General features: G+C 34.8%; 1 protein-coding gene across 6 annotated transcripts in view; it reads left to right on the forward strand.

The window, feature by feature from the left end:
- Positions 1-24,818, forward strand: part of LOC137640152 (uncharacterized) — a 150,969-nt gene that overhangs the window by 91,811 nt on the left and 34,340 nt on the right. For all 6 annotated transcript variants that reach the window (XM_068372656.1, XM_068372655.1, XM_068372654.1 and 3 more), the window contains 3 exons: positions 8,746-9,259; positions 9,778-10,017; positions 10,779-10,874. In XM_068372656.1, coding sequence (XP_068228757.1) covers positions 8,906-9,259; positions 9,778-10,017; positions 10,779-10,874 — 690 coding nt within the window. In that variant the 5' untranslated portion in view covers positions 8,746-8,905. The remainder of the gene's footprint in view (positions 1-8,745; positions 9,260-9,777; positions 10,018-10,778; positions 10,875-24,818) is intronic.

Consider the following 24,818-nt stretch of genomic DNA (forward strand, 5'->3'; position numbering starts at 1 on the left):
TTAGGATTGATCTGCTGCCATGTGAATGCTGGGCGAACACGTTACCACTGTACTAGCGAGGAGGCTTTTCACAGAAAAAAAGGAGATTGAAAATTTTGAGATTGCCATTCAAATATCACATTACAATTAAGCTGAATTATTGGAGATCCAACAGTAAGTAATTAACGCTGATCTGGAAATAAAGCGGCAGATAAAGTAAAAGAAACATCGTTGGTCTTGTTTACATGGAAACGTTTGGAAGTGAAAAGTAGCATTAGCCTAATCAAACAAAAGTAAATAAATTCAAACATGATGGATTGTTACAATTGCATCAGTTGACCTAAATGTTGGTGATCTTCGGACACTACGAGATATCTACGTGCTAGAAATGTTCGAAAAAGGAATAACATAAAATTTAACTCAGTAGCTAGATGTTACCACCTACAACCCTTTTATATTATATAATTATGCAAAAAGATACTCATTTATGTTGAGGCTAGAATCCCTAATAAAACATACTGTAAAAAGATAACTTCTCAATCACCAAAGCCTACCAGTAAAGGCTATTTCCCAAAATCGTAAATGCCCTTATCACTGACATGCCACATAACTTTGGTCTTAGTGAATACCATAAAGAAACTATCGCCAAACATCCGTCCGAAAAAAAAATGGCCCCCTCCAAACAGGGCTTTCTTTATTCAGCAGAGACAATTATTCAAAGGGACCAAGGCGTTCAATGAAGTTGAATAGACAGTGCTATTGAATAAGCTCATCTAAGGGCTGATGTATAAACCTATAGGAGCCTGGCAGCACAATTTTCCCCTCAAGGCGAGCACTTAGAGACCAGCTGATGAAACAGTTCTCAGGCTGTTTTCTTTAATATTTATAATTGCTAATGAGAAGCACGCAACTTTAACTGTCACTGGGATCAAATGATAATGCATAGCACTTAATAAATCACGATAGTTTGATGGTTTTTTTATCCAAATAAAACGTCATTACGATATAAAAAAAAAAAAAAAAAAAAAAAAAAAAAACCTGCTATTCGTCGTCACCGACTTAACTGGTCTGTCTATGAATGTTGGCAGTATCACAAAAGAGTGCAGTAACTTGTGGCCATTGATTGGGCGAATTTTTTTTTTAAGGTATATTAACCAAATGCGCCCACTGTGAGTATTGTACATTACACAAAGGCTTCGTAACTTCAAGTCAAATTTGTAACCGCTAAAATTTTATACATCAGCAGAATTAAATAGGGCATGAACACGGCCGTAGCTTGAGTCCAAATATACCTGAGTTGTGAGGGCCGATATGGTAACGTCCCTGACTGGTGAACACCAGACTGGGGTTCGAGTCCCTGTCAAACTCGTTAGTTTCTTTGGTCGTTGCAATCTCGCCATCTTTGTGAGCTAAGGATGCGGTGTTTGGAGCCCATACGTCTATCTGGTGAGTCATCAGCAGCCATTGTCTGGCCCTCCTTGGCCCTAGCTTAGTCGGAGAGGGGCCTCGGGCATTGATTATATGTATATATGGTCAGTCTCTAGGTCATTGTCCTACTCTATAGGGCAATGTCACTGTCCCTTGCCTCTGTCCTTCATGAGCGGCCTTTAAAACCTTTAAACTCATGAAAAACGAGTACCACCTGAATTATATATAATTACTGAAATATCGGCTATAATAGTATTCTCGTATAACTTTACCTTGCCCTCCCTTTATCTTTACAAGTCGAGCAATACACATATTTAAGCGGAAGTTACTGGACATGCTGTATATCCTGCCGGATAAACCAAGTTACAATGCATCCGGATAAAGCAAGTGACAATGCATCCGGTTATTGCAGCAACCCCGGTATGGAGCGAAGTCCTAACTCGACTTGGCACTTCTATGTGCTTACTAAGTTAAAACTAACATTATTGCTTTCGATTATAGTATATGTAATTTGAGAGTCCAATCAGGAAAAGCCTTGAACAAGGTAATCCCCGTCTCTCTCTCTCTCTCTCTCTCTCTCTCTCACACACACACACACACACACACATATATATATATATATATATATATATATATATATATATATATTTATATATATATAAATTTCAATTGTCCATATTTTGTCCATATATATATGTATATATATATATATATATATGTGTGTGTGTGTGTATATATATATATATATATATATACATACATTGTATATGTATATTGTTCTGTCAGCTAGTAGTTTTTGTAGTACTTACTACTACTTCAAATAATGTTATTCCCTGGACGGCTTGGATTTTCATCTTTTCTGTTGAATTTATTCCTTTCTTGGAGGAAATCTTCCGAAGTGTGGCGTAGCACTTAGAATAGTTGAGAGTGAGGTTGACCAATGCCTGTGTTCAAGTGCAACATGATACTGCAATCTGCTCGAGTCTTCCCACCATAAGTGAAAGTGTGTTATGGAGGCATGGCACGGAATATGCTAGATAGGACGGTTAACACGGCCTTTGTGTTTTAAGAAGAATGGTCGAAAGCTATGTGGGACTGATTTCGTTTTCTTCCTCGTCACTTCCCTCGTCTATTTTCGTTGAAGATAAAACGAGGGATTCACGTTGTTTTTTCTCCTTTCTTCGTGTCCTCTTTTTACCAAAATTGTACAATTTTAATGATTTTGTGCGTAAAAATTGATGGTGAGTGGTTGTTATTCTCGTTTGGAGTGTAATGTATGATAGTATATTTGTGATGCCTTTTATATCAAAAAGAATTTTGTATCGTACATTAAATTTTAACCTTATCTTCGCCATCCCACCTATGCTGGGATAATGTGGACACCCCTTTCCTCTCATAAGATTTTCTCTCGTATTGACATTGAATTGAGAGAGAGAGAGAGAGAGAGAGAGAGAGAGAGAGAGAGAGAGAGAACTTCATCATCTCTAATGCCTATTGACGCAAAGGGCCTCGGTTAGATTTCGCCAGTCGTCTTTATCTTAAGAGAGCGCTCGGTAATATTTCTCAGGTGTTATGCTTGTGCAAGGCAGTTAATATGGAGATGTCGAAAGTCTTGCTAAGAAACCATTGGAACAAAATTTGAAACAAAGTAGCAGTAGCATCGGGAGAATAAATAGGTACAGAATAAAGTAGTTTATCAAAATAAGACTTTGATAAATCTATCTATATTTTATCTAATCTTAGAGGCTGGTGGTTGGCATTTGGCACGTGATCCCTTTAAGGCATTCTGGTCGATTTTAGTGTTTAGAGATTGGTGAAAATAAATCATATGAGGTTTTATTTTAGAAATAGGCAAACAAATCCAGCTGACAAGAATGTTGTTATTGTTGCTGTTATGATAGTTGTTTGTTCATATAATCTTGTCCAGAACTTATTTACAAATTTTGACAATCCCACGTCTTTGCTCATCATCTTAATAACGACAACAGTTAACATGCAACAGATCTCTGGAATATTGCTTAAACTCAGCTCAATATTTCTTCTTCTTCTTCTTCTTCTTCTTCTTCTTCTTCTTCTTCTTCTTCTTCTTCTTCTTCTTCTTCTTCTTCAGAATCAATTTCTACAACTTCTTTTATTTTTTCAACGAATATACAATAACGAAAACTTCATAATAAAGTTTTATGACCGAGACACAAAACTCCCTTAATTTCGATAATAATATGTTAAGAGTACGGTGAAATATAGCGTGTATATCGTGACGAATGGCCTCTTTATGGAAACCCCCCCCCGCCCTTGAGCGTTTTATTTATTTATGTTCTGTTCTTGACTGTGGAAGAGCAGTTTAGTGTGGCCTTCCGTTGCATGAAAAGGTTCTGTGGATGGATCGTGGCAAGAGGGATATATAGTTATATTTCTTTTCTTTTCTTTTTTTTTTTTTGCTCCGAATAAGTTATAAGTTTACCTATTCGATGCTATCACCTTCAGACATATATTTTGGATCATGTTGGAGAGAGAGAGAGAGAGAGAGAGAGAGAGAGAGAGAGAGAGAGAGATAACACTCGAATGGCCATTTCAAGGAAGGTGATACCCTCGGCACTTATCTTCTGTTTTTAGAGTACTTAGTCATTGGAGGGCAATGACCCTTTTCTTTTTCTTCTCTTCCTTCAACTTTTTTTCTTTTATAGGGATGGTTGTACTGTTTAATGTATTCATGAGTAACAAATGTTATACACTAATCGTGTATAACTTCAAGTAAATCAACAGAATGGAGCATTACTATATTTATATCTAGAGGTTCTTATTTTTAAAGATTGAACGCGTTTTAAGAGAAAAATAGTCTATTAATTCGGCATGATTGAATAAATTTTGTATAACTGTATACGTGAAGTAGAATTAAGTTTTGAATATGAACCAAATTTCGCGGAGGCAGTATGGAGAAACACTGAATGACAGTATCCAAACATCCTTTGTGGTCCGAGATCTCCCTGGTCCTTTTTCCAAGAAGAATTTCTTCCCTTAAGGAGTAAAGTGTTTGCGGTACATTTTGATTTAGCAGTTTCATTACCAAACAGACGCAAATTCTTCCCAACTCCCCTCGTCCCTTTTGTTACAAGATTTGTCTTAATAACAAAAACGATCAACGTATCTTTTTCCTTTTCCTTGTAATTTGGGGTCGTTTTTTAGTCCTTACCTTTGTGTTCATTGTTTTAATAAGAGACGTCGAGCTTCAAATAAAAAATAATCCACTCAAGTATTGAGTGAGGTGTTCATTTGTATTCTTTTAAGTTAACATAAAAGCAGTTTATTTCCTTAAATAAATACATGTAGTTCAATAACTTGTACTCATTAGCTTTTGTAAAATCAATTAATAAGTTATTTATCCTCTTTGGGTTAGTAAAGGCCCTCTTGTGTGTTATTTTTTATTGGGAAATGTTTCGTTTGATTTCGCTTTTCAATTCTTTTATCGTTACTGCTAGAATAACTTGAAATTGGGTTATGTCCAAAACTAGTCTTTGAATTCTATGGCAGTATTAAGATATACTTTATCCTTACCACTTGTAGGTATTGAAATTCAATAGTTGAAAAGAGAATTTAAGATTATAATCAAATGGAAAGAGTATTCCTTAGTATAGTACCAATAACTGAAAGCTTATTTAGGGTTATGGTAGCTTGTTGAAACATCCCTGCCTGGCGATCTGCTGGACTGGGGTTCAAGTGACGCTCAAGCTCGATAATTTCTAGTAGTGACTGCAACCTCACTCTCCTTGTGAGCTAAGAAAGGGGGGTATGGGAGAGCTATTAGGTCTACCTGCTGAGTCATCAGTCGCCATTGTCTGTCCCTCCTCGGTCCTACCTTGGTTGGAGGCGAGGCCTTTGAAGCTGATCATATGTTTAAATGGCCAGTCTATAGGACATTGTTCTGCCAGGGCATCGACACTGTTCCTTGCCTCTGCTATTCATGAGTGACCTTTAACCCTTTACCGTTGCTATAGTTGCCTTCGTCATTTTCCATACGCATCATTGTAATATTTTGTTTACAGAAGGGCATAGCAATTTTAGTCAAATAACATTATTATATCTATACGTAAAGTAGACTAAAAGAAAAGAATTGTCTGTTGGGAGAATATGTGTGATATATATAAACATTGTGAAATGGGAAACCGGACGGCGGTGTACATTATTCCATGCGGATGATAGTTTCCAGGGAATTTCTAGAGGTCAACGACCTCCCTGGCCTCTCTCTTTCTCTCTCTCTCTCTCTCTCTCTCTCTCTCTCTCTCTCTTTCACGTATTGCTCTTGGCTTCAAAGGGTTTGAAAACTTTTCTTTTTTGATTTGCGCAATCTATTTTTTGTGAGAATACCATCGATTGAAATTCGCCCAAGCTTCTATATTATATACTGACGGAGGACCTTCTTCGAATGTTGCCTCGTTGAAGTGGCAGATTGCTCGAGTATATTTTTAAACGCATACTCACCTTTAAATTAATAACCATCCGGAATTTCTCGCTACTTAATCTATTTTCATATTTCACTTTACGACCATATCGTTCACTTCGGGATTTATCCTCGCTTCATTTCCTTTTCCTCAAACTAACGTCTTTGGACACGTAAAGAATTGAGGATTTCCTCCCCTCTGGCCTCTGTACATAAAGGAAATTATCGTGTGGCCCACAGTCTGCTCTTACGGCGCCTTGATCAAGGTAACTCCGAGGCATTTTTAGGACGCAAGCCAGACTATGCGCTGCCACGGGTGTTGTGTAGCAACAAAATCATTGCCATGTTCACGTTTTTGTATCTGCAACCCTCGCTTGGTCGGTCTGTGCACACTGGCCTCCTTTCCTCAGATGCCGAAGGCTGATTAGATTATTCTACTAATGTGAGGAAGCTACATCTAATGTATTGGTAGAGAGAGAGAGAGAGAGAGAGAGAGAGAGAGAGAGAGAGAGAGGGGGGGGGGAGAGAGAGAGAGAGAGAGAGAGAGAGAGAGATGTGGTATGAATTTGTTAAAAACTGATTCATAGGTAAATAATAGAATATGAGTGAGAAAGAGAGTATTTCTCAAGTGTAAGAAAGACAAATAATTGGATAAGTATACAATCGTAGTGATGTCTACTCGATACATAGCGAGGACTAAATTATGATGTGTTTACTCATATCCTAAATTGATAAACATTACTTACAGATTCTTGACAATGTTACCATAACTCTTCACGGCATATGGAAACGCCTTGTCAGTTTTCTAGTTCACGAATTCGCTATGAACATTGGCAATGTATATGTCTTTATAAAAGCTCACAAAGACTTATAAAAGCTCACAAAGACTAAAAGGCGCTCATGATCATACTATGTTTAAAAAGATAATAATGAATGATTCAAATCCAATCCCGTCCCTCCAACTAGATAATTCATAAGTCAATTAAACGGAAGCATTGCATAAGTTTTAAAGAATATGTTATGCCCGGAAGTCGATATTTCCTGATACACGAGGACGTCTTAATATTCGGTCTCGGGGACATTCACATTCCCGAAGGTCTCGTTAGACGAGGAATTTGTATTAAAAGATTGAGTTTTGTCGTGTTCTAATGTAGGCCAGTTTAGCGGTTATGGTTTATTTTTTATTCTTTCTATACGATTTGTGCCTTAAGAATTTTATGTTCGAGGTATACATTATGTTGATATATCAAATAGTGATTACTAATGAATATGTGGTATATATGCTATTAAACGATACTTTTTATGTGAAAAGGTTAATTTCGGTTTCTAAATAGTCTACCTGCATTTCATACTAATGTATGCGTAGTATGTATGCTATTAAACGATATTCTTTTATAATATTAATAGATTAATTTCGTGTTATAAATTGTCTACGTACGTTTTATGTGGCAAGTGACTCTCTCTCTCTCTCTCTCTCTCTCTCTCTCTCTCTCTCTCCGGATGCCACAGACGGCGCCATTTGTTCCCTTGTGTTGGGTAGAAGGTTAAATTCATTTTTCGGACTTTACCCAAAACATCGTTTAGTAATGTCAAGCTGATGTGACAGTATTTAAAATCCTTCGGATCTGGGCCTCTTTACCAAGGTTGCCCGAATTCAGTGACGTTAAATATCAGAAAATATACGAGAAGAAGGTTCTCGCTTTTTCAAAATAAAATTCCTACATTTGGAAAAGTTTCGCGTAAGGTGTAAGAGTTTAAATAGCGCTTCAAGTGAGTTTATTTTTTTAGGGTAGAAATTTTAAAGTAATATATCGCGAACTATTTTCAGCATAACAAAATGGATTTAATTGGGAATCTTCCATTTATAAAAATTTCTAAATAGAAGACATATTTTGTTTATTTTTGGGTGTTATATTTGTTTTTCTTTCTTCATTTAATTATTATTATTATTATTATTATTATTATTATTATTATTATTACTAGCCAAGCAAGATGATATAAGCCCAAGGGCTCCAACATGGAAAAATTGCCCATTGAGGAAAGGAAACAAGGAAATAAACAAACGATATAAGGAGTAATTAAAAATTAGAATAAAATATTAAAAAAACATCATTAACATTAAAACAGATAATTCATATATAACTATAAAAAAGACTTAGGTCAGTCTGTTCAATATAAAAACATTTTCCGCAACTTTGAACATTTGAAGTTCTACTGATTCAACTACCCGATTATGAAGATTCGGAAGATCATTTGGAAATAATTGGACATCGCTGATCTTAATGCCTTTTGGATGATAGAATACAGTATCTTTTTTACTCTTAGTGTCAATTGTTAAATACAAATTTCACCTTGGCCAATAACTTTTGAAGTACAAGAGGTACAGTAGATTTCATGCTACGTATGTATACTTATTTTACTGATAAAACCGAATTTCATAGTAGGCTGAAGTTCAATGTTATATCTAGAAGTCAGAATTCAAAGGGGAAAATAAATTTGGCCAAAACTTTTATCTCTATACAATACATTTCCTATTTGGCAAGTGTAATTCACTAAGAATTTCAACACGCACAGTTGAGTTTGGGAGATACGTAAAGGTCAAAGTTCGAATAGAAATTTCGTAACGATTTGTTTGATGTTATGAATTTGTAAAAGAAAATATATATAGGTAAATAGAATTTTAATAAGGATAGGCCTTGTAATTGGCAGCAATTGAATAGAATTTTAAGGTGATACGAGTATGTAATTTTGGAAAAAGTACTTCTTATTTTTAGGATGAGATGTTATTTCGGAAGACCTTTTTTTCAGTTTTATTTTTCAAAAGAATCTTAAAATCTAAGTATTTCCATTTTAATTGGATAAACTGGTTGCCATCTCATGTTTTTATTTATTTTTCGTTTCAGATGAATTTGTTGACAGCATCAGTGGAGGCGTCGGCGGGTTAGGCATCCGAAGAAGTGGCAGTAGGAGTAGCCGCAGCGTCAGCAGTGCATATATGCGAATTGGTGGAGAGACGGTGTTTTGGTGGTGTGTCACCGTCGTGGAAGTGACGAAGTCTTCGGTATGGTAACCGGACCTGGACCCAGCGGGGACTTCCGCATAGGTTCGTCTTCGCCTCCTTTCACGTCGCCGTCAGCGTTCTCATCGCCCAACAGCCTGCAGTATGGACCTTCGAGCTCTCCTGCCCTGCCCTTCTTCACCTCCACCCAGCCACCCGTTTCTCAATCCACACCAGCTGCTTCGTCGTCGCCCACAGATGATGATGGCAACAGCTCCTTAGCTAGGTTGGCCGGAGAGACCTTGAGCAAAGCCCTTTATTCCTCCATCAGAGATATTTACCGGAGGATGACCAATTACACCTGCCAGGCCAACTGCTCGGGCAGGGGCGAGTGCCTCAATGGCACTTGTTTTTGTCTTGTAAGTCCAAAGATCATTTTTTTACTAAAGCTTTACGAGATTCAAATTTGAAGGTTTTTGGGACTTTGAAAGAAGCCAAAATTTGTTACTCTAATGACAAGTATTCCCTTAGATTTGTGGTGTAGGTAAAATATATATTTTTTTTAATTGCATGAAAGCATATCTTTCCGTTTATGCTAATTTGTGTAAATTTGTTTAGCGAAAATAACCTGTCTTTCGATATTTGCATTTTTTTGTCATTTATTATTGCCATTTTAATTTGACAAGGTAATTAATGAAAATTGAATACGGACCTGTGAGGCATCGTCTGTTCTGTCGAGTTAAAATTTGATGTTTCGTTATTCAGGTTTTTGGTCAATATATTTTTAAAGGTTGAAAGTAAAGCAGTGCCTACGTTTTTTTCCAGACAAGATGACAGTAGTTCAAATAAGCATGTTTAATTGTGAAGAGGACGTGAAGTGTCACTTAAACTAATTCATTCTGATATCCAATAATATGACGTTTTTAATTGCACACAGGTACAGTACGAAGGAGACACCTGCCGTGACCCTAACATGGCGTATTTCATCTCCTTCGCCACCGTGTTTTACCTGATTGCCGCCGTGAGTTTAGCTCAGCTGGTGGTATGCATCCGGGCTGAGTACAGCCGTCAAAAGACGCCCAATCTCCGAAGGGCGTGTAGGGTCACCAACCAAAAACTGCTCTACGTCATTACCTTTATTGCCGCCACTCTGAGAGGCGCCTATTTCTCGTCGCCTGTAAGTGGAGGATATTTATTTATACTGTACTGCCTCTGAGGTTGACATGTTTAAATTTATTCCTACTTCTTTACAAAGTTAATCCTGCACCATTTCTTGTGTCATTCATCCTTAGCCTTTAACAGTTATTAAGATTTCCCACAGATTTGTAATTTAGCTAAAGTTAATTGCTTAAATCCACTAACTATTCATTGTTACTGTCGGATATACACTTGTGCAATTCTTGGCAGCGTTTGTCTTTGGCTTCTCACTCGGTAGAGTCAGGTACGCCGGTATAAAAATAGTCCTTGATAGGTATTATCACACCTGGAGCTACTGTAAAGTGAGAGAATTAACGTCTCTTCTTTTGGCAATCACGATTTTGCTTATTACATAGTTATTAATTGAGAGGATAACAATCTCTCATATATTAGTGTGTTGTTAATTTTTTAGTTATTATCTCCCATCCCCTTTGTTAATTTCAAACTATAGGTTAGGTTAGGTTAGTTATATTGCCAGGTTAGAAGTAGAGGGCATCGAGGGTGTAATTTATAAAGAATTGTGTAATCATTAGGAAGCATTTTGAGAAATATCCGGCAATAAAAGGTGATTATTGAGGTAGATTTATTAATTAATTTAATTATTTATTTTTATTATTTTTTTGGGCAAATTTCAGGTTAGTTAATTCAAGTTACTGTTCTTTCAGGCCAGAGTTAAATTTTGTTCCTGTTCTTTTTATAATTTTCATGCCAGAGTTAAGTATTGTTTTTTTTTTTCCCCAGGCCAATGCTGACTTGACCCTAGCAGCATCTTTCATGAGTTCTTTCTACCCAATTATCCTCACCGCTGGATCACTCATCGTCTGTTTCTGGGCTGAGGTGAGTACAACACCAATACTGCATTCATAATTGAGGCATTCGTAATACTAGGGGTCTCCAGGGACCGATCTAGGAAAGATTGAAATCACAAGAAAAACGTGTTTGAAAATTGGCATTTTCCAAACGCTCTTATTGCGGCGATTTATAAACGAAATCTAAATAGTCTTGTAGTGTATATATATCCAAGTGTCTTTAATATGAAAAGAAGAATGTTTTTAGAAGCCACTGAAGCAATGGAAAATAAAACTTATAGCTCTGGAGACCCTTAGTATTGTGAACAGCTCGATTGAGAAATAAACAACATTTCATAATGTTTATCTGGTAAAATAGATTCTTAATTGCTTGAAGGGTTGTTTTTCTTTTATATTAATATTAAAATATCAACTTTTTGTACCTTTCAAATTCGAGCAGTGAAACACTTTCCACCTCCTTTAACCCTAGAGACCTGTAACCTCTGCAATTTAGGGAAACCTCTGCAATTTAGAGAAACCTCTACAATTTAGGGAAACCTTTGCAATTTAGAGAAACCTCTACAATTTAGGGAAACCTATGCAATTTAGAGAAACCTCTACAATTTAGGGAAACCTTTGCAATTTAGAGAAACCTCTACAATTTAGGGAAACCTATGCAATTTAGAGAAACCTCTACAATTTAGGGAAACCTCTGCAATTTAGAGAAACCTCTACAATTTAGGGAAACCTTTGCAATTTAGAGAAACCTCTACAATTTAGGGAAACCTATGCAATTTAGAGAAACCTCTACAATTTAGGGAAAATTGCCTTATTGTTATCTTCAACATCATCTCCTACGCCTATTGACGCTAAGAGCCTCGGTTACATTTCCTGTCGGCTCTTATAATTATAGCCAGATAAAAGAAAACCCATATAGGATATACAGTAGTTGTTTCCTTTGGGAGAGTTGAATCATTCCTGGTTTCATTTGCATGACTTGAAAAGTAATAACTTTACCGGATTAATTGCCTTAATATTTATATGACAGAGGTAATTGCTATGTAAGTACTATTTTAGTGAACGAAAATATGTCACGAATCACGAATTTGGTTGGCGTTCTGAAGTAAATTTCTTAATATTTGGCTATCTTTTTTATTATCTCGTCTATCACTCGCCACTACTTCCTATTAATCTCCACTATTGCTATAATTAGTTGATGTATGTATATGTATGAAATGACTTCGCTGTTCTTTCATGGTCAACAAGTTTTATTGCCTATTGTCAGTATTAAGATTCTCTCTCTCTCTCTCTCTCTCTCTCTCTCTCTCTCTCTCTCTCTCTCTCTCAGGCCTTGCCCTTAAAATCACGGTGATAAGCAATCCACAAATATGAGAGAGTTGAATGGTGGTCGCGAATTCAAGTCATCGAATTAAGTGTTTATGGGATAAGTCATTCATGGTTGAATTGCAACAGACCTGTGTTATTTTGTAGATGTTACTAATACTTTTATATTTTTTTTTTTGTAGTTGAAACCGTGATTTTGCAATAATTTCGGGTAACTGAATTATTTTTTTATTTTGTAGTTAACACCGAGATTTTGCAACAATTTCTTGTAACTGAATTATTTTTTTTTCCATTTTGTAGTTGAAACCGTGATTTTGCAGTAATTTCATATTACTAAACTATTTTTAACTTTTGTGATTTTGTAGCTGAAACCGTGATGTTGCAATAATTTCGTGTAACTGAATTATTTTTTTTTTATTTTGTAGTTGAAACCGTGATGTTGCAATAATTTCGTGTAACTGAATTATTAAAACATTTGCGGTCAACTTTCTTTTTATTTGAAATATCTTTTATTTTTCATTTCTTGAAAGTCCTGAACTATGCAATGCTTATTATTGTAAAGAATTTCCTTTCCTGTGAGTATACATTTCACGAGACTAACACCGTCACTCCTACGTGTTGATTTCTGATTGCGAATCTTCTATCATTGCCAAGTGGAACCCAATGACGTCACTACACTTATGATGTCTGATAAGAATGGTTCAAATGTTCCCAAGGCTATTGACCCATTAAAAACATGCCCTTCATGATTATACGTTTATACAACCGATTAAATGTCCGTGCTTTATCATTCTGGTGAAACAAACTTGGACTAGTGAACGTTTGTTTGACTCGTTATTGGAAGGATTTTCACAACATACAATAAGAATAGCATGACGATAAGAAAGGGGGTTGTCTTGCTTGATGTCTTTAAGTTCTTCCTGTTGCTTATATTTCGTTTATTTGTGTTTTAATGTTTTTCCACGCCCAGTCATTTTTTCCTTGAGTGGCTCAATGGCTTCTCGAAAAAAAAGCAATGCCGTAATTCTTTAAATGTTAGTGTGTGTGTGTGTGTATATATATATATATATATATATATATATATATATATATATATATATATATATATATATACACGTGTGTGTTTGTGTGGGTGTGTCAATATGTGTAACCCCATAGAGAGAGAGAGAGAGAGAGAGAGAGAGAGAGAGAGAGAGAGAGAGAGAGAGAGAGAGAGAGAGAGAGAGAGAGAGAGAGAGTGGCAATCACGTAATTTTTTAATAATAAGCACATACGCCACATAAGAGCTAATCTAACTCCTCACCCAATATATTTTTATTTGAAATGAAATAAATATTGAGCATTATTCTGACGAATTCCTCCTCTCCTTAATAATATAGATAACCTATATTCAATCAGTCATTCTCCCAGTGTGTAATACATTCCACTAACCGGGCCAACCGCAAAGCCCTCTGTTTAATACTTTACGTTAAAAGAGTGCTTATTATAACCACCTTGATTCATCATCGTTAACATGTTCCATACAAACAAATTGCATTTGATGGATAATCAAAATGAGCATACATTGATAGTCAAAGAATTAAGCAGCGTTAATATTGATCCTTGTAAAAGGTTATTGATGTCATTGTACTTTTCCGCTTATATTAGTTAAGGTCACATAGACTGTTTGGAAATAAAAAGGCCTTGTGATTTCATATATATATATATATATATATATATATATATATATATATATATATATATATATATATATATATATATATATAATGTATATGTTATATACACTATATATATATATATATATATATATATATATATATATATATATATATATATATATATATATATATATATATAAGCACACACCTGATGTTAATACTCTCGCCATAACCATTGTTTCATAACGTATGCCATAGCCGTGCCAATTCCTGTGAAGGCTGTTTTTAACCCCGCCAGTCTATTTGGGGATGCCATTAGCATATGTTTTCTTGACATCATTTCAGCTTCATCTTGTCACGTGCCGATGATTAACGAACGCACGCACACCTTTCTCATTTGAGAGTTTCAGGTTTTACTTAAATAGAGTCAGTCCGTTGCATCATTAGTGTGTTTGAGAGGTCTCCTCTTCAGCGTGTGTTTATACACGTTTATATTTGTATATGTATATTTTTTTGCGTATGTTATATTACATGTATGTTAGGTGATGCGTGTTTTGTGTGTGGTATTACGTCTCTCTCTCTCTCTCTCTCTCTCTCTCTCTCTCTCTCTCTCTCATTTTTATCCTTTATTACACATTGGTGATGTATTTTCAATGGTTAATTAAAATGGGAATAAATAACCCAATCTCTCTCTCTCTCTCTCTCTCTCTCTCTCTCTCTCTCTCTCTCTCTCTCTCTCTCTCTCTCTCTCTCTCTCTCTCTCTCTCTCTCTCTCATTTTTGTGTTTTGATTATTATACGATATTGTCAATGGTTAATGATAGGGGTAATAAGTAATAATTTGCTCTTGAACCCAGTTTATCCTATTTTTATACCTATAAAAAAACGCTGTTATTATCGATCTTCAAAAATAATGTTGCTACCTTTTTTGATAGACAAAATAATGTGAAATATGCAAGTTATTTTGATTCAAGTACAGTCACGTGAATATTTGAACCCATATAGGCAATTGAAAGTTAAGTGCGCCTTAGGGATGTTTTAGTTATAAGGGTGACATTTCTAACTGTGACGTCATCAATAGTAATTCGATCGGCGCCATCCGTGTGGGACAAGTTCATTGTAATTCCTCGCGAGGTTTTGAACCTGGTTGTCGATCATTTTATTGATTTCGATTCAAGGTTCAAAGTTTGTTTTAGAACAGCTGCAGGTATAGTAAAGGGAGATAGGATGGGGGGGAGGGGAGGGGGGGAATTAGGATGTTGGTAGGATTGGAGGGGAATGTGTTAAAATGAAGCACAGAGGGAGGTGAAAAGATTGGGGCAGACCCAATAGTTTTTTTTTTTTTTTTTTTTTTTTTTTTTTTTCCCCAACATCATACTTTGTGGACTACCAGGAGGTGTAATTATCCTTGGAGCTTTTCAATTTTATTCAAGTTAATTTCTTATTCCACGGAAACAATATATGATAGGCTGTATAATCTGATTAGCCTTTTTCTTCGTATATCAATATATATTATCCTTTGTGTAACTTGACAAATTCCTCACAAAATGAAATGGAATGATTCTCATAAATCTATTTCCTTAAATGATTCACAAAATCAAATTGAAAAATTCACATTATTTCATAATTTATCTAAATATTGATATCGACCAAACCATTGTACTTTTCCTTTCGATAATTATTTTATGATGCATTAAATAGATTATTTCTTGTTTGGTGGGTTATTTAATGTTTTATTAATTTACTCATATATTTTATTCATGTGTTTTATCATCTCTTATTAAAACTTATTTCTTGTCAATGGTATTTGGCCCTCAAGTAGTGTTTTAGGAATATTAATAAAACTAATAATTTCCATATTAATTTTAATAATAATTATTACTTTATTTTAATTAACGTAGAAGGAGAGTTATAGTAGTAAGATGTAGCTGGCTTTTCGTTGATAAATTAACATGGAAAAGATTGTTCTTACAATCCTCGCAAGAATCGTTTTTATAGTAATGTTTGAGATTTGTGTGCGTGTTTACGACCTTCCATCAGCCATTTAATTTTTTTTTTTTTTGGTGCTGCGAAGCATTGTGTTTTATTCCATCTCGTGTGCACAGATTACTGCGTTCGAATGTCGTTTGTTCTTTTGTTCGTTCCTTTCTCCCTCTCTGATTTTCTCTTCATTTCTAATCTTTCTTTCTAGTCTTCTTTCTCTTCCTTTTTCAATCTGATCATCCTTTTTAATCTTCTCTTCCTTTCATATATTATTAGTGACCTGAAAAAAACTAGAATCTGATTAATTTTTTTTTTTTTGTGTCTTCGTGAATGAGATGAGTGGATTCTCTCTCTCTCTCTCTCTCTCTCTCTCTCTCTCTCTCTCTCTCTCTCTCTCTCTCTCTCTCTCTCTCTCTCTCCCTCGTGCGAAGGTGAGGTTGGTTGACTTTAGAGTGCTTAGCTGGGGTGGTTATATCTATGCACGTAACGTCTTGTCATCTTTAATGAGTGATAGGTTTAGCCACTAGTGTTTAGTTCTCTCTCTCTCTCTCTCTCTCTCTCTCTCTCTCTCTCTCTCTCTCTCTCTCTCTCTCTCTCTCTCTCTCTCTCTCTCTCGTTTAAGGAAGCTGATAAAGGTTAATTGAATTTTATGCTTGATGATTATATTAATTTCTTACCATTGATGTGTTTTCTTTATTGGTTTGTTTGTTAGGTTTTTTATTGGTTTGTTTGTTAGGTTTTTTTATTGGTTTGTTTGTTAGGTTTTTTATTGGTTTGTTTGTTAGGTTTTTTTATTGGTTTGTTTGTTAGGTTTTTTATTGGTTTGTTTGTTAGTTTTTTTTATTGGTTTGTTTGTTAGGTTTTTTTATTGGTTTGTTTGTTAGGTTTTTTTATTGGTTTGTTTGTTAGGTTTTTTATTGGTTTGTTTGTTAGGTTTTTTTATTGGTTTGTTTGTTAGGTTTTTTATTGGTTTGTTAGAGAGATCTAACATGGAGCCAGTCGTCTGGTTCTGAGAGTGAAACTGGATCTGAAGGTAGAATATAGCCACGGCCAGTGAGTATGGCAAAGTAAACTAAGTAAAGTACATCAGGAGATCGAAAATAGGGAGGAAGCATCTTTTATTAGATTAAAAAAAATCGAAACGACGTCCATAAGGAGAGCGAGAAGCTGGCATGGGACCTTCCCGTCTGCTAATTTTCTAACCCATTCAAACATCAAAGAAAATGATAGTCTTCTATTATGACATTATTCAAGTTTTTTTTTCAACATAAAAGAAAATTGCAGTCCTCTATTATGACATTATTCCAGTTTTTTTTTATTTTATTTTTTTTTCATAGAACCTGAAGGCAGAAATATAGAATTTCCCTGAAGTATATTTCCACTTACGTTTGTTTATCATCTTATGTGAAAGCAAATTCATTTTCTCATACCTCCCGTCCCTCATCCTCGTCTGTCATCCTGCGCCATTTATCTCTAAAACGGTAACTTGATGCCCTGTCATCTGATGTCTTTATGGCAGTATCAAGATGGTTCGCAAGGCGCAGAAGGCAGTATTACATAATGGTGTGTCATTTGCATTACTTAAGCCAACTACTCCGTATTACGAAGATTCTTGCGCTTAAACGTAATATACATACATATATATATATATATATATATATATATATATATATATATATATATATATCTATATATATATATATATATATATATATACACATTAATATGCACAATTTTCCGTGTATTTATGATAAATAAAATAACCCACAATGTATGAAAAATTAAATTTATTTAGCTTTCGAAGGGACCATCTCCCTTCCTCTTCTGAAGAGGAAGGGAGATGGTCCCTTCGAAAGCTAAATAAATTAAATTTTTCATACATTGAGGGTTATTTTATTTATATACATATACATATATATATATATATATATATATATATATATATATATATATATATATATATATATATATATATATATATATATGTGTGTGTGTGTGTGTGTGTGTTTTGTAGCGTCTAAATTTCCTAACATTTTTATACGTTCCATACCTCAAAACTTGGCTCCAAATATGACTTCAAGGAAGAGCCAATTTCATCATTTGGATTCGAGGCATAAAATGATAAGCGTATCTAAATAATTTAGGAATCGATAAGATAAGAGGTCATTTTGACTTGTGTAAAGTTATCTGGTGAAAGCGAGTAGTAAACCACACACATGTATATCATTTCCTCCTATGCCTATTGACGCAAAGGGCCTCGGTTAGATTTCGCCACTCGTCTCTATCTTGAGCTTTTAATTCAATACTTCTCCATTCGTCATCTCCTACTTTGCGCTTCATAGTCCTCAGCCATGTAGGCCTGGGTCTTCCAACTCTTCTAGTGCCTTGTGGAGCCAAGCTGAACGTTTATTGAACTAATCTCTCTTGGGGATTGTGAAGGGTATACCCATACCATCCCCATCTACCCCCCACCATGATCTCATCCACATTTGGCACTTGAGTTATCTCTTAATAGTTTCATTTCTAATCCTGTCCTGCCATTTAACTCTCGATATCCTTCTGAGGGCTTTGTTCTCAAATCTACTAGATCTATTGGAGATTGTTTCATTGTTATACCATAACTCATGTCCACGTAGTAACACCGATCTCGCTAAACTGATATATAATCTGATCTATATATATACTGTATATATATTTCTTTCCAGTCATGTTTAGTATCATTGCCAGATTTATAAATTTTTGGTTTCTCACCGTCCCTCAGGAGGGAAGAGAGAGAGAGTAGTCATACCCTGGTGAGACGAGTTGTAGTCAGGAAACGAGAGAAGGTTGGGAAGGGTTGAATGTGTTTGTGGGAATATGTATTTAAAAATTTTGCAGTTATTTTTGACGGGTCGCGTACACTAAGAGGTTAGTTCTGTCAGTACTGTGTTACCTCGCTGGGTGCACTGCAGTTATAGTTGAAACGTCTTCCCAGCATCTATTGGCCCTTAACCTCCCCCATCCTTATTTTTAGCCTTCTACTCTATATCCATTCTTCTGTCTTGCCATTCAACCTCTTGAAACTGAAGGGCCTCCCGGTCCCAGTGTTCGACCACTTAAACTCAATTTTGTATTTGTATATGATAGTAATATAAAATCAATTTGTTTTGTGGCACCATATTGCACCATGATATATTCCTACCATTCTTTGATATTTGATCTCGAATAATTTGGACAGTTGTAAAGGTATCGGCATTGGAAACTAGGGAGGAACGTAAATAGGAAAAATATTTGTACCACCTGTGATCTCCAAAAAAATAACGCATTGAAATTCTTTTCATTTTATGTCATTAAATCTCTGGTATTTTGTAGATATTCTGCCTGACTGGGTATTTTATTTCGATAAGTTTTTGTGATGCTGGATTTTGTTTCATGTTGAAAGAAATAATAATTCTTTTTAAAAATGTGAAGTTATCAGAATTGCTTCTGCAGTGCTAATATTTTTTTCCACTACACCAAAATAAGAAAAAATACTGTACTCATAATGGAATTATGAACAGTATTACTGAGATTATCCAGTGTCTTAGAAAGCTGACATGCACTCGTATCATATAGCAATGCCTTGGCAGCAGTCTTACAATTTTTTTTCACTATTTATGAATGAATTGATTATCGCAAGAACCGAATCGTGACTGGGAGACCTCAACTTTACGGACACGATTGTAAACTGCTTTCTAATTTCACCCCTGTCCACACATTCGGGTTGTACGAGACATAAAGGCTTTAAATAGTGGAGAGAGAGAGAGAGAGAGAGAGAGAGAGAGAGAGAGAGAGAGAGAGAGAGAGAGAGAGAGAGAGAGAGAGAGAGAGAGAGAGAGAGAGTCCAGGTACACACAGACACACATACATCCCATCTTCTCTATGCTGTATGATAAAGAGCAAGTGTCTGGCTAGAGAGGAGAGGAAGTAGTCATTCCCTTGTGAGATGGGGTGCGTGTGCATATCTTAATATTTAGTCGTCATTTTTGACATGTTGAGTTCACTAGTTCTGTAATATTTAGTAATGATTAAAGACTTAAGTTTTGGATAAATTTTTTGAATATATAAAAATAAAAACTAGTAAACGGCGATCGATTAAATTTGTATTCCATTATGAAATATTTAACTGAGAATATTAATTTCGATACAAAATGTATAATTATACGATTAACCAGTTAATAAAATTGTCGATGTTGGAAGTAGAATAAATATCCTCCTCACATACATATGGTACTTCATAACATAAATTTATTCTTATCTTGATAGCATAAGTTATTTTTTTCCTCTACAGAAGAAGAAATGAAAATAAAATCTTAATCCATTCATCTTTTCATATGAATGAAAGATTTGTAATATTGGCAGTTTTTATAAAAATGAGGACGACCTAAAAATCTCTTTGGGCATTCATCTCCCGCCAGGAGGAAAGTAGAGAGTTTTGACCCAGAAAACAAGAATAAAACTGCTAATATATATCCGCCTACGATAAGAGAAATAAGGAATAAAGTTGCGCTATCTCTCAATACCCCTTCCTACTGGCTTGAGCACCCATCCCATCCCATCCCATCCCGTCTGTTGCATTATTTATAATATCTCCCATTGCAGAAATACTTGGAGCTATTTTCATTCCCAGAATACAGTGCCACGTGTCGACATATTTTTCGGGGCAAGGGGTTGGGTCGAAGAAAGGGCAGATTTAATGATGTCGCGACGTCAGCTGTGGTTCCAACTAATATTTAAATCATTATTGAAATATATTTAAAAAAAAAAAACAATTTCAAAGTAGTTAGGAAAGATAAAACTTAAGACTAAAAAGAAAATTGCAAGAAAATTTATGCAAGAGAAAGTTAAGTTTGAAAAGTTGAATCCTGTCAACATGTACTTTGCTTATTGCTTTTGCCAGAAGGTTACAGTTCCTTCTGATTAGTGATAACTTTATTGATAAAGTTTTTAATGTGCAAAAGAAATCACCCGTAAAAAAAAATTTTCTTCATCAAAACATCATATAGATCTCATGAACTCTTGGTATTGATAAAGTTTGTTAATGTGCAAAAGAAATATCCCGTAAAAAAATTTTCTCATCTAACTTCATTTAGATCTCGTAAACTCTTGTAATTTCAAAATGACACCAGACATTTTACCCTGATGAATGAGGCTTCCATTCCGGGAACATTAGAAGATATCACTCAGCTTCCGGGGTAATCTTACTTAGGTTTGGGATCGCTGAGGAGGTTACAATGGATCCTACTTGTATTTTTTTTTTTTGGGGGGGGGGGAATGCTAAAACTTTTGAGAGTGAACATCCTTTTTATAATTAATTCTCTCTCTCTCTCTCTCTCTCTCTCTCTCTCTCTCTCTCTCTCTCTCTCTCTCTCTCTCTCTCACTCTCTTTGTCTTCCGGTTGGACCTCTTCCTTGTTTGACTTTAATTTTTGAGCATGTAATTTTTTGGATAGTAGATATCCTTTTCATAATATACTGTGTATATATATATATATATATATATATATATATATATATACATATACATATACATATATATATATATATGTATATATATATATATATATATATATATATATATATATATATATATATATATATATATATATATATATATATATATATATTATATATATATAACGTTGTCTTCCGGTTTGCCCTCTTGCTAGTTTTAAGTCACTAAACCGTGAAGACTAATTTAGATATAATTTCGTACGTAATGTACTGTAGAATTGTTTTCTTACATTGATTACTGCCACGTCTGTATACAACATAATTTTTCCGATATAATTAAATAGTAGTAAGTTCTAATTAAAACACTTAGGTAAACAACCCAACTTCTTATTTTTAAGAATATTAAAACTGATATATCTCTAAGTTTATTTTCCCTTGTGATTATAGTATACCGAAGATGTGAATAAAAAAAGCCATTGTAATTCCATTATAGAAATAGATTCCATGGTTCTGTTTCAAATCCTCTCAGCTCCGTATTACGCAATGTTGAAATGAAAGCAATAATGAGGAAGACAATACCTCCAGAGATAGTCTTTCAGTACACATGCACCGGTGACATGACGCATGGTGCTATTGTATGACGCCCATGTCCCATTTGATATGAAGATAAGCATAATAGTTCTAGGATAGTCTTTTCTATATCCTCTCGTGTCACTCTTACTTTCAGACGTCAAGTCTTATCAAGACACATAATAACGCTCATATTGTTAATCAGGAGTTTGCTTGTTCATTTTCAAGGGCATCTCTCTCTCTCTCTCTCTCTCTCTCTCTCCTCTCTCTCTCTCTCTCTCTCTCATTTTTATTGGAATTTATAGTTCTTGCTTTGCTTAGCTTCATTTTTTATTTAATCCCTATCCCAGAGAGATTTTGCATTATGACGAGACAACTCATTTTTCCCTATCGTTAATATATTAGCTCGTAAACTACATTTAAGAACAAAATTGCCAATTATGCACCAGGTATAACGTAACCACAACTTGAAGTTCTTTGGCGGAAATAATAAGAAAAAAATAAATAAACGCCTGTATGTTCAAGGAAAAAGGGGATTTTCATGCATGAGAATGTCTTCTCGGAATGGGGTTCTGTTGAGTAATGTTTCATCATTGTTTGCAACTTGTTGTTCTGCTGACGTAGTCGCCAGTACTTAGCTGGAAGTGTGTCGGCGGTGTATTTCAAAAACACAACGTAGTATCGCCATATACAAATGGGTTGGAGTCGTTGCAATCTTATCTTTAATCATAATTATGTGCTGAATATATTATGCTTGAATTTATAATATGTATGCATATATATATATATATATATATATATATATATATATATATATATATGTATATATATATATATGTATATATATATATATATATGTGTGTATATATATATATATATATATATATATATATGTGTGTGTATATATATATATATATATATATATATATATATATATATATATATATTATTTGCGCGAATAATTATATATCTATTTACTGTATCTAAATACACACGCACACACACACACACACACACATATATATATATATATATATATATATATATATATATATAAATATATATATATATATATATATATATATATATATATATATATATATAGGTGTGTGTGTGTAATTTACATAGCCTTTTAAATTGCTCTAAGGAATTAATGAAGAGGGCTATATGCTGTCGCTGCGTATGAGGTTGGGTTATCCTAACATCCTGGCATAACCAGGCATGTGCTGTTTCGTCATTTTGTCCCGAATTTTAACCGGGCTAGCTCTTCCTCCCTATCAATAATCTTTTTTTTTTTCGTCGTTTTGTAATTGATCATTACTTCAATGTGTTTATGTTGACCAGGCTGACATGTCTTTTTATAGTTTATATATGACATATCTGTTTTTGACGTTGTTAATAGTTTATGTATGACATATCTATTTTGACGTTGTTACTGTTTTTAGAATGATTTATTGTTAATTTGTTCTCATCATTTATTTATTTCCTTATTTCTTTCCTCGCTGGGCTATTTTTCCCTATTGGAGACCTTAGGCTTATAGCATCTTGCTTTTCTAACTAGGGTTGTAAATTGGCTAGTATTTATAATAATAATATATCGTTTATTTATTTCCTATCACCACTGGGCTATTTTTCCTTGTTGGAGCCCTTGGGCTTATAGTATCTTGTTTTTTCAACTAGGGTTGTAGCTTGGCTAATAATAATAATAATAATAATAATATGATTTTATAAGCTTGTCTCACGTGTGCTAACAGTTTTGCCTCTTTCCATTGATGTAATGTTGAGAGGCCACGGGCTACCCGCGGGCTTTTCCCGGCATGGTGCTGGCTGGGCCAGCTTATTATTGAGCGTTGCTTTGTGTTGTTAAAAGAACACGTGGATATGCATGTGGCTTCTCTTCTTCGCCGTGTATGTTAGGGGATTGTGTAGGTGTGAACAATGTTAGCTTTTGTGTAGGATGAAACTGCCGTTATTTTGAATTTAATTCACTTCTCGGGATTTGTCGATGGTTCCCTATCCGTTAAGTCGTTGAGCAATTCGTTTTGGTGTCTTGCATGCTCTAATCAATCTCTCTCTCTCTCTCTCTCTCTCTCTCTCTCTCTCTCTCTCTCTCTCTCTCTCTCTCTTACTGAGACACACCTTAACGTGTTGAAAGGTTTTGCGTATCGCCATGATCAGCAAATCTGTACTAGCCAGGGACACACACATTATAGGTTTGTTTGCTGTGAACGATCAGACAATATTTTCCCACCCTCACCAATATGCACTGGCCAGCATGGTGATAAAAACGTCCAAACGTCAGATAAGGACATGTTTGAGGCTTTTGTCTTACAGTGAACTAAAAACGGCTGTATTTGTTGTTATTATATGTATTGATATTATTACGTCTTGTCCGTGTTTATTACAATTTACCTAGTCAAAGAATCCCTAAAAACTATTAATTGTGATCGAGCTTTTCCGAGATTGTCGACCCAATATGTACTTGCACTGGATCATGCCACGGTCTGTCTTCTATTTTCCTCAGAGTTTTTTGAGGACGTGTTGCCTAACTGACATCATACTTGGTCGACGTATGGGGCCAGGAAATGATTCTTTTATACCAACGGTTTCTTTGCTTTGCTTTTCTTAAACTGTTCATCTTGTGAATATTTCATGTGCATAAAAGCTGGTTTTATGGAATGATTTTGGACACATTCATTCCTTTTTGTGTCCTTTATTGATGATGGAAAAGATAAGTTTTAAAATAAGAAGATAATAGTTTTAATGTTTTCGTCCATGCCTCTGATCTTTAAAGAAGTGACGCGACTTACTCAAATTTTTCGATGAGAAATATAATTTTTTTTTTCAAAAATTGAATTCGGTGGCTCTCGATTTTCATATTTCTTTAAGGAACCCTTTTATGACGTCAGATTAGGCTTTGCTCGTGTGTTGCTAAGGCAGTTCTAGAGAGGATGAAATTGAAGAACCT

Source organism: Palaemon carinicauda, chromosome 4 (assembly GCF_036898095.1).
Source record: "Palaemon carinicauda isolate YSFRI2023 chromosome 4, ASM3689809v2, whole genome shotgun sequence".
Classification (NCBI taxonomy): domain Eukaryota; kingdom Metazoa; phylum Arthropoda; class Malacostraca; order Decapoda; family Palaemonidae; genus Palaemon; species Palaemon carinicauda.